Source organism: Apis florea, unplaced genomic scaffold, assembly GCF_048593485.1.
Source record: "Apis florea isolate Af1SG1 unplaced genomic scaffold, ASM4859348v1 contig_3764_pilon, whole genome shotgun sequence".
NCBI lineage: Eukaryota > Metazoa > Arthropoda > Insecta > Hymenoptera > Apidae > Apis > Apis florea.
Genome location: NW_028256841.1, coordinates 37,244 through 49,093, shown reverse-complemented (window position 1 = coordinate 49,093; position 11,850 = coordinate 37,244). Strand labels below are relative to the sequence as shown.

Sequence of the window (11,850 nt, the reverse complement as noted above, 5' to 3'; positions counted from 1 at the left end):
TATTTCTTCCTTCCATCTTATTACACTGTTTTGTTACATTAATTTTATTTCCTTTTTATACTTAATTTGCAAAAATTTGACTCGCCTTGTTGTTCACGGTATAATATACCCATTTTCATTTTCCAGACATTTTATCATAATTTATAAAAGTTTAGATATGTGTAAAGTACTTAATAATGTTTTAAGTATGAATTTTTTTTCAGAATCTTCCTATTGGCGGAAAGTATTAAAATCCTTATAGCTAAGAAATTATTAATTGTACATTAAAATAAGAAGAAGATAAGGATAACCATAGAAAATGACTAAAATAATAAAGGTAATTTTAGATATTAATTATTCCATTGCATTTTATAAAATAAAAGATAATAGTATTCTATTTCTTTTCTATTTAGTAAATATTTCTATGAAATTGTTTTAAATGATAATTATCAATGATTAAAATGAAGATTAAATATAGTATATTCATATCAAATTATTCTTAAAAACAAAAATTTAAATACTAATTCAATCATAATAAAAATAACTGTATCTCTTCAGTATTACATCTAATTGTAAGTATTTTTATTTCATTCCCTTAATCTTTCATCTATTTCCTTCGTTTATTCTACTAATGAACTCATTTGCATTAATAGCCCATAATTTTACGTTAATGCCTCATTTAATTCCATATTAATGTTTTCTAGTTCAACGTTACGACTGTATTTCTAATAATTCATTATAACCCATTATACATTTTCCCATGAGTATAACGATATAATTCATCATAGATTTTTTCCATAAAAAGTTGTTCCATTTATTCAAATTTCATAGAAGGACCACACAGATGTTTCAATCGTGTACTATTGAATTCTTTCCCTTCGTTGTTCGAAAATCACACCATAATTATGATGATGTTTTGGACACTCTTAGATTGGTGCCACACACGCGATCTTTCCTAATTTATTTCTATGAAAACAAATTTTTTCATCAGATCCGCCTTTTGCATGCACTAATATATACATTAGCAATTAATAGAGAATTGTGTATGCTATAATTTGTTTAAATGTTACAAAAATTTTCAATCGAGGCAAGATGACTGATAATAGTACGAAGAAAGAAAATCTTTAAGCATTTCAGAATAAAAGTATATTGATATTTCATGTTTCGATGAACAGTTAATTTGTTATTTTTTCCTTTTTTTTAATTAGATTTTTCGAAATATAAATTTTTTACGTTCGTTTTATTCTTGATACTTTATAATACATTGTATTATTATCGTATCGCATTTTTTTTATTAAATCTTTTTGATACTTAATTGATAATAAAATGATCAATAAATCATTCTCTGATTTTTTAAAGCTAGAAATTATTTCTATAATATTTTTTATTAAAAGAAAATATATAGATTTTAATAGTTTTCATTCAAGTAAACATATATTATTTGAAATATCTTTGATTAAAAATCGTATCCAATTAATTCCCTAACATTTCCACAAATAAAAATAATAAGTATTAAAAATAAATATTAACTTGTTCCGAGAAATAATCGTGAAATCTTTTTCTTCTCTTCGAACCATTATTAATGAACATATAATTGGAAATTAAATAGATAATATGATCAGTGAAACGTAGAACTGGAACTCAATTAACTGTCACAAACGCCTGTCCAACTATCTAAGACGAGGAAGATGAACAAAGAAAAACAGATGAAGAGTAAAAAGCAAATCGAAGAGCAAGGAAATTTTAGCGCAGGGAAGCCAGTGAGTGTTGGTCGGTCGGTCAGCCCAAGCAGGTATAAAAGCGTTGCATCGCCTTAGCCATGGTATATTTCTGCATTATATAAGCAATATAGTCCTTAGTTTATGCCTGGGACGCCGCAGTTAAACGTTGCGAGGACTTTTATAGGCCTATACGCGAATTCTCCCATACTTATGCCGGTTACGACGCGTGTTTCCACTCGAGCAGAGATACAGGCATTTACACATGCGCGCCCTCTAGCGTCGTGGTTCCTTGTCAAGACCGATGGGAAACACGTTTGAAGAAGATGGATGATTGTTCCATGTCGCATAACGAAGTGTTAACCTTTAACCGGTAGCGTGGATTTTTTATTAATTAAAATCTCGTTATCTCGATAAAGGAAGCCTGGTGTATCTAATCGAAGATGTTGAATACGCATTTTACATTATGGTATATAGGAAATTAATTACAAGATGAAGTAAAGTAGAGAGTTTCTTAGGTTAGTATTAAGGATTGAATTGTATAGCTGTAAAATAGTTCTCCTTTATGAATTAATTTATATTGCTGGAAAATCGAAATGTTTTATTAATTTTTCAAATTATTTTAGATAAAAAGAGGAATAGCGATTAAACAATAATTACATAGGTACATGTTCGTCATATGTAATATACTGTCTTTAATTATTTATATCTTTATATGGCATTTAAGTATCAAGTATAGTATACTATTCGATTTGTCTCTGTTCACGAATGAGAGGAGAGAAAATGTAAAAAAGAAAAAGCAAAAGGCTCGAGACAATGATAAATCATAAAATGGTTGATCAAGTAACAATGTTATCCTTTAAAAAAGAATAGAATATGTTCTTTTCCTCTGATATTAAGCGATTCTTGAATGAAATGTTTTTCCTAATATAATGTTACATTTGCTTATATTTTTTTAATAATTATTTTAACATTATATGTATTTTATTTTTTTTTTTAATCTATATTCTAATTATTGCTAAAAATATTTTTAATATACCTGATCGACATTAATTCGACAATTCGCCTGTCACAAGTGAGTTACTTATTTCGGGATGTATATGTTCATGTCAGAGTGAGAAAGCATTATATATATCCTATCCTTGTATTAAACCATGTCACTGCTCATTCGACCGCAAAGATTTATGGCTTCTCGCTTTCACGGACCTCTCACTCGTTCTCGGATCTCTCACTTTCTGCGGGCGACTTCAAACAAAGAAGTGGGGATAGCGATGTGCTTATTTCGAGTCAGATCTTATTCGATCCTATCAAATATTAACGGTTCCTTCATCGATAATAACTGTTCAATGTAAAAATTTCTTTTGGTCCTTTCACTTTGGTACCAGAAGATAACCGAAAAATATTTTTTATATTTTTATATGGAATAAAAGATTAAGGTGATAATTTATAAAATTTTTTTGTAGAACTTCTTTAATTTTTACACTATGAATGTTATATAAAAAAATTTATTAGAATCGTAATTGGAAATTTATGATATTTGTAAAATTATTACTAATATATGTTACTAATATACGTTGAATCGTGAGAATAGCGAGACATGATACAATCTTGACTATTATATAATAGATAACACATATCAGCAACTGTGTTATATTTACAAAAAGAAAGTAAGATATGAGATAGACAATTTTATTTTCATGATTTATTATGGATGCATAAGTATTTATTTTATCTATTCTGTTTTATCTATTCTGTTATTAAAGATTAAATTAATTTATATTACGTGTGACAAATTCAATCATTCGAAACCATTCAATTTTTATTTAAATTTTATTTATTTTTCTCTTCATATTACACATTAATACTATTAATGTAAATTAATATTAAATGATTCACTTACTATATAATTCAAGATTTTAATCTAGCATTTTACAATTTTTTAATAATAATATCTAATATTATAACAATATATAATTATAATAATAAAATAAAATAATATATATTAAGAAGAAATAAAATAAAAATGCTAAATGATATTCAAACGATAAAGTTAAGTCATTTTTTTTTATATAAAAACATTAATTGTATATTATTATATTTAAAAAAGATAAAAATATATAAAATAATCACTTTCATCTGCAAACTGACGTAATCGATTTTCATAATTTCGTGCCTTTAAAAAAGGAACTGTTCAGTATATTTTAATTTTGTTTCCGCTTTTTGTTGCTTCAGAATTTATGATTATCTTCCCTGATATTCGCTTTCATTAAAAAAGCTGTTAAAAGTGCAATACCTACAAAATGCAAAGACGAATATCGCTAATTCATACTCCGACATCATTATATTAAAATAATTTCAGCATATATTTTATTATATTATAATATATGTAGGTACATGAATTTATTTAAATATAAATTAATCTTAAAAGCGCAAATTAACTCTTAAAAATAATAAATAATGTATGCTTTATACATCTCTTTATTAACAAATTTGATGATCTTTTATTTAAATTATGAATAATATCATCGATAGACAAATAGATTTAATAACAGATATAAAAGATGTATAGAAATTGAAGTTATCAATAGGTGTGAATGGTTCTTAATTGAGCCCGAAGGCGATCAAGATTCAGGCTACTTGACTCGGTTTAGCACTCTATCGATGAAATTTTTCGAGAGATGGCGCCCTTTCCGCTTCGATGAAGGGTAAATGTGAGAATATTACTTCAGCTCCACGAAGCAACTTAACATGCATTTTCGATATGAAGCGCTTACATATATTATACATTATAATATATGATCTACAATACACTATATGATCTGAGACTAATATTATTCAAAATCACTGAATTTAACAATATATAGAATGTTTCTCGATTAACTCGTGATTTGTTAGATAAAATCTTCAATTTTGAATAAGAAGTAACGCTTATTTAGCAAAAATAACCATTATAAGATTAATTTGAATATTTCGCATCTTGATATCCTTGAAAAATCTCAGAAATGTTGTGACATATACACTTTAATATTCAAAAATACCTGGAATATATAATTCGAAAGGTTAAATATAAATAAAAATTTTCATTTTTGTAAAAATATGTAAAAAAAAAATTGTAAAAAAATTAAAGAAATTGTTCGTTTTAATTAAAGTAGTTTAAATAAATTAAATATTTTATGTTTTTATTTAGAGATGAAAAATTAAAGAAATTATTTTGTTTTATATTTGTGTTTTATATTATTTTATTTTGTTTGTTATAAAAAGATTTGTTGTTCCATTTAAAAAGAAGAAAATCCTTTTATCGAAGAACATCTTTAATAAGTATATATAATAATAAAAAGAATAGAATTAATTTTTAGTAAATAGTGAAAGAAAAAGATTTTAATAAATATGAGTCGAAAAATTAATTATTTAAAGTTGTAAATAATTTTTATTTTAATTGAAGCACTATGCAAAAATAATGAATTATTTTATCATTTATTTCGTTTTTGATTTTGATGAAGATTTTCTATGTCCTCCTTCCATTTTTTGTAAAAATTTTCTATAGATATTTGACATCTTTGTATTAAAGAATTGCATTCTTAAAAAAATTCCTAAATGTTTTAAATCGGTTAGAATCGGTTAGATATGATTGTAATGTTGTATAAATCGATCATGATTATTATTCTTACGTCAAAGATAATTAATTATCACTACATTTTAATACAATTTTTTTCTCCTATTGACTAATAATATTGTTATCTCATTCTATTTCATGTCGATAATATCACATGTGACAGAATATAGCTTAATCTAAAAAAATATGTTAGACGATCCCTCTATATTATATCTACTCTATGGTATAAATCTTTTTTATTGTGTTCTGTTTTATCAATGGAGCAATAAGTTCCTCAAAATTCCACCAGGGGAATATTTAGTGTACTTTCTCAAACGTTTAATTATATATTTTTAAAAATAATGTATTATTTAATATACATGTAATTATTTAATATACATTTTGTGCTTTTGAAACAAGATATTCAAAATATTTTAATGCATATTTTAATTTTAATTGTTTGAACTGCTAGAATGAATTCTTAATGTGTACTATGTTTATGTTAACCTCAAAATTTATTGATGTTCTATAATATTTTTAATTTTAATTGATCATAAGAAACACAGACTGTGAAAAGATTTAGTATTTAAATATATTTCTGGTAAGTGCATTTGATAAATGAATTATATTTTTTATGCGTAATAATACAATTTATAATTATCATAACCTAAATTTTTTGTGTTTTTATTATTTGTTTTCACGATTTTGTTGAGATTGTTAAGATTATAATGATATGATACGTATAGATACGAAATATTTTTATGATTTTTATACTATCCAGGCTGCTTGATTATGAATCCTGATATTGAGCAAAAGATTTTCAAATTTGAAACATTCGTCAATGATGTATTGAAAGAGGATCTTGCTCAATTAGAACAGAAACTTGATGTTAAAAATGCAGATGTTGCCGAATTTCTTCAATTAAAATCTATGATAACTACCATTCAAAATAATAATCTTGATAAAAGTGGATTTAAAACTCAAGTAGATATTGGGCAAAATTTCTTTATCGAAGCACACATTCCTGATGCTTCTACAATTCTATTGGATATTGGTTTGGGACATTATATGGAATTTTCATTAAATGATGCTCTGGCTGTTATCAATGTCAGAATTAAACTTTTAGAACAACAGATTGCACATTATCGTAAAGAGATAGCTAATATAAATGCTCATATCAAACTAATTCTCCTAGGCATTAGGGAATTACAAGGATTTAGAGACTGAATATTAAGTATATTTTATCTTATATAATTCTATGTAATTTTTCATGTATACATATTTATATCTTATTATAACTTTTGTACATAATAGAGAATTAAATAAATATTAAATGAATAAAATTTTGAATAAATAGTTATATTTTCCCATTTTTTAGAATTCTTATTTCATTCTTAAAATACGCTATTAAATTTCAACGAAATTATTTCGCGCGATGAATTCACGCGTTTAATTCAATGTAAATCGTTCACAATGTCCCATCAATTTTGTACCCCGAATACCGCGCTTTTGTTTCCTTGTTAAGAGTAATTGCGTAAATTTACTAGGACCTTGTGACCCGCTTATATATGATAGAGGTCAATCGCAAGCGAATCAGTGCGTTTTTCGCTTCAGCGTTGATTTCCCATTTTCGCGATTCTCACTAACGTGAAGCATTTATTAATGTCGGATTGGCAGAGCATACCATGCGTCGAAAGACACAAAGAATTTCTCGAGAAGATTACTGCGATTTTGATCGATTGCATCTTCGAAAGTGTATCTCGTGAAAATCCAGTGTTGAGATGGAGGGAACCAAATCATCTGCAGAATATTATAAATTTTAATTTACAGGAACAGCCTCGTAACCAAGATGATCTTCTAGAGATCGCGGCTAAAGTTTTTAAATACAGCGTTAAGACAGGTCATCCTTACTTTATGAATCAGTTATTTTCTGGGTGAGATATCGATAAGCATATGAATTTAGATATAATTATATGGATAATTAAATGATTCGATGAAATAACAATAAAATTCATGATAGAAAAATTTTTTCAAATATATTTCTGACTAATACAAAAGTATCAAGTCTTATCTGTTTAAAATATTAATAGATTAATATAATCTTAGATTCAATTGGAATTTTTCAAGAATAATAGATGATTATATTTTATTTATATTTTATTATGAATTTGTTATAATTTAATATGAAATTTGAGTTGAGATATATAATTGTTTTAGATCTGAAATATTTGTGAGCCAGATCTGAATAAATAGAATTTTTTTTTAAAGTATTAATTTATATTTATCTATTAAACTTTAGTATATTTTAATTCATAAATATCTAATAATTGATTTTTGTATATTACATATACGTCAATGATGTTTTTTATTTTTAATATTCATAAAAAAGTTCAAAACATTAAGTTCGAAACATATTATGATTTAATTTGTTCGTTGTATTATAATCAAAAGTTTAAATTATTTCTTTTTACACATTTAATGTGAATGATTCAAATATTTTGAGAAAAATTTTTGTTATTAAGATTGTTATTAACATACGATATTATTTGATCCAAATTTATTTAGATTGGATCCGTACGGTTTAGTTGGGCAATGGCTTACCGACGCATTAAATAGTTCAGTATACACTTACGAAGTGGCACCGGTTTTAACATTAATGGAAAACACCGTTATTAAAAAATTATTAAGCATGTTTTACAAGGATGAAAATGGTTCTACGATAGGAGATGGTCTTTTCTGCCCAGGAGGTTCCTTTGCTAATGGTATCGCTATCAACTTGGCACGATATTGGTTTAGAAAAAAAATTCAAGATGTGAGTATTTATATTAATAAATAATTCTGATAATAATTGGAATCAAATAGTTAATATGATAACAAAATCTATTCTAAATGATTTCATGTCACTTTGCCATAATAATTTAATATATTAATACATTATTAATCATTGAAAGTATAGATCAGTGATCGCAAAATCGTTTGATAAACTAAAGAAAAACTGGTTTTTCAACATATGCAACCTTATATTTTATGTTGCTAGTTTTTAAAAATTATAATTATATTATCTTATATAGATTCTTCTTCGATTTCATACCTCATTTTTATAAAATAATCTTTATTAAGTACAATTGTATGTATTTAAAATTTTTTTTCCAACATATAATAAATAATAAATATTTTATGTATTTTTAATTGGATAAAAAATAATATAAAATAAAATTTCTAGAATTATGAAAATTATGAAAATTTCGTGGTGATCAATATGTTTAATTTAATATTTATATTCTTTAATAACTAATCATTATGTTTTATTTTTTAGAATAAAAATATATCATCTACAAACCTGGTGCTTTTTACATCCGAAGATGCGCATTATTCAATTTTGAAGTGGGGAAACGTTTGTGATATAGAAGTGGTTCTCATAAAAACTGATGAGTATGGCAGGATGGATATCAATGATTTGAAAATTAAGATATTAGAAGAACAAAAAAAAGGAAATTATGCATTTTCTATTATTGCCACTGCAGGTTTGTTGAATCATATTATAATATAAAAACGATAAATTAAAAGCAAGAATTTTTAATAATTTTACTCATTGCTAATAATTTTATTTATTTTTAGGAACAACAGTTCTAGGCGCATTCGATCCTTTAATCGAAATTGCAGATATTTGCGAAGAATTTAACATGTGGTTGCATGTAGATGCAGCTTGGGGAGGTGGTTTGATATTCAGTAGAAAACACAGTGTTCTTTTAAGAGGAATACAAAGAGCAGATTCTATCTTATTTAATGCACACAAATTATTGGCAGTTCCTCAACAATGTTCTTTACTTTTAACTAAACATAAAAGCATTTTTAAAGAGGCACATTCTAGACATGTTCCTTATCTCTTTCAAAAAGATAAATTTTATCCTACAGATTTAGATGTGGGAGATAAGTATTTACAATGTGGACGCAGACCAGATGTATTGAAATTTTGGTTCATGTGGCAGGCTAAGGTAATCTTATGAACAAACTATTTAGTTTAACTTGTTTTTGCTTGTGTATAATTAATTGATTTATTTCTGGTAGATAATTTTTTCTGTTTAGAAATGCACTTTTCTTGAGAGTCATGCAAGGTCCCACATACTTTTGAGTAAAAGATAAAATCTACTTGCATGATACATAGGTTCTTCCTTCCCTTATTAATCTTTAAGTGTCAACCACTTATGCAAATATGTGGAAAACTAGCCTTCATAGCACTTTTTCCCCTGATCTTCCTTTAATTGTACATCTTGTACTTTGTGGTTTAAGCAGGTACTGCGATGCACTCCGTAGAAGATAAGGGTCTGTATGCTATGTTTCAAGTGTTTACCAGTATACTTATGCATATATTAACTTCCCCTGTTAGGAATAAAGAATGTTCATACTGCATCTATTCAATACATTTTCAAGATCATGAAAGAATCTCCTGAAATTCTCAAGGGGGTCTGCCGATAGCAGTGCTTTTAGACCAGTAACTTTCAAAGTTTCCCTCATTCACACATTTACATATTTTATTATCCCTAGCATATTAAACAGTTAAATAATAAACTTTCAAATTTTAATCTTAATATTTGAAAATGCTAAAAAAATAATACTATAATGAGAATTATAAGTCAGAATTTATTCTCTCAGATAATTCTATTATATTTATCAAGTTTTTAAAGTTTTTAAGTAGAATTAAAAAAAGTATATTAATATACAGCACAACATAAATGCTAGTATTTTATAATTATTTCTGAATGAAATTTATTCTTCTAATTCTTATATCATAACATACATCAATAGAGAAACTAATATACATTTCATTCTCTTTCATATTCATTTAATAATTTGTAAATGATTTTTTTATATTTATTAATAGATTATTAAATCAATAATTGTTAAAAAAATAAATTTATTTAAAAATATTTTATTTCGTTTATTATTTTGATATATGTAGTTCTTTTTAAACATATTATTGATATTATATGAATTATGATTTGATAATTCATTAAATAAATTGTGATAAGTATTTCTATTTAATATAAAAATATCAATATTAATATAAAAAAATTGATATATAAAAATTCTTTAACAAAATTTAACTATATAATTTTATTACATACATATATAAAAAAGAGTTTTTCTTTCGTCGAAATCTAAAAGTATTATTTAAAATGATATTAGTTTTTTAAATAAAATGAACAGAAATTTTTAATTTCTTTTCATTTTATATATCATAATCTATCTTAAATGTCATTCCTTTAAGAAATTCATTTATTTTTTTTAGAGTTAAATATTGTTCACGCAACTAAAATTAAATCTATTTCAGGGTACTTCAGGATTTGAAAAACATATCGATCATTTAATGAAACTGTCAGCTCTCTTTAAAGACGAAGTGGAAAAAAGAGATGGATTTAAATTAGTAACAAACCCATGTTTTATAAATGTTTGCTTTTGGTTTATTCCATTGACTTTGAGGATTCAGAATTCAATTTACGATTATAAGAAAAGATTACACGAGGTGAGTTTAATAAATTATTTATATTTTTATCATAATATTTATCTATTTAAATACAACAATATCTTTATAAAAAATAAAATATAATAGAAAATTATTTGTAATATCTTTAATTGGTTTTTTGTGTTGATGATTTTTATATGATTTACGATGATGATAATGAATCTTAAAAACTTTAGAATTTTTTAGGCAGATAATTATTTTTTTATACTAATAACAAATAAATAATTCGATTAATAATATAAATTTTTTGTTCATTAACAATTATTTTTAAAATACAATTTTAAAATATCTAATATTGGAAAAAAGTAATTTTTAAAATAAATTATATATATAAAGTAATAAATTATATTAAAGAATAATACATAAAAAGATATATTTAATAAAAATTGATTATTTCATTAGGTTGCACCAAAGTTAAAGGAAAAAATGACTAAGAGGGGTAGTTTAATGATCAATTATCAATCACTTCACGAAAAACCGAATTTCTTTCGTTTTGTTATTCAGAATTCAGGAGTGGATACACAAGATATTTTTTATGTTTTCGATGAACTGGAAAATCTCGGAGAATCTATGTGATAATTTACAATATTCATAATAATATTGTTATTTGTTAAATTAATCTTTATTTAATTACAGTATAATTATAATATAATTTAAAAAGTATGATAATATAATTCTATTTCCATTCTATTTTTCTGTGCATTTTTATAGTATATATTATCATCATGACAAAGAATTTGTGCATTGTAATCTTTAATTAAAATCTTTTTCCTAAGTTTGAAAAAAAATTTTTATCACAAACTAAGTTGTATTGAATTCTTTTTGAAAAAACTAATGTATTTCAATCATGAAAATCAATTTGAGTTAAATTAAAACTAAACTTAGAAGTTAGTTGATCTAGGATTCACTATTAAATTTCTAATATCCAAATATCAAAAATAAATACAATAGACAAGATACAATAGACATTGTCAACAATTTAAGAGTAGAAATTATACTTAATTTAATCATAAAAGTTGATAAAATCAACAGATTTT

At 24.6% G+C, this 11,850-nt stretch overlaps 2 protein-coding genes across 2 annotated transcripts; both read left to right on the top strand.

Moving 5' to 3' along the window:
- Positions 1-5,551: 5,551 nt before the first annotated feature.
- Uxt (Uxt prefoldin-like subunit) lies at positions 5,552-6,632 on the top strand. The gene is made up of 2 exons (XM_012483500.3): positions 5,552-5,890; positions 6,071-6,632. Exon 2 carries the CDS (start codon positions 6,082-6,084, stop codon positions 6,514-6,516), a length of 435 nt encoding a protein of 144 aa, XP_012338954.1. The 5' UTR covers positions 5,552-5,890; positions 6,071-6,081; the 3' UTR covers positions 6,517-6,632.
- On the top strand, positions 6,535-11,618 carry LOC100863799 (cysteine sulfinic acid decarboxylase). The gene is made up of 6 exons (XM_003691526.3): positions 6,535-7,223; positions 7,855-8,101; positions 8,606-8,813; positions 8,908-9,284; positions 10,622-10,813; positions 11,216-11,618. The coding sequence occupies exons 1-6, from the start codon at positions 6,952-6,954 to the stop codon at positions 11,387-11,389; spliced, it is 1,470 nt and encodes a 489-aa protein (XP_003691574.1). The 5' UTR covers positions 6,535-6,951; the 3' UTR covers positions 11,390-11,618.
- The last annotated feature ends 232 nt before the right edge of the window (positions 11,619-11,850 follow it).

Coding starts and splice junctions, on each gene's coding strand:
- Uxt (XM_012483500.3), top strand. CDS start 6,082: ATGAATCCTGATATTGAGCAAAAGATTTTCAAATTTGAAACATTCGTC.
- LOC100863799 (XM_003691526.3), top strand. CDS start 6,952: ATGTCGGATTGGCAGAGCATACCATGCGTCGAAAGACACAAAGAATTT. Junction 7,224..7,854: donor ATGAATCAGTTATTTTCTGG/GTGAGATATCGA, acceptor AAATTTATTTAG/ATTGGATCCGTACGGTTTAG. Junction 8,814..8,907: donor TTCTATTATTGCCACTGCAG/GTTTGTTGAATC, acceptor ATTTATTTTTAG/GAACAACAGTTCTAGGCGCA.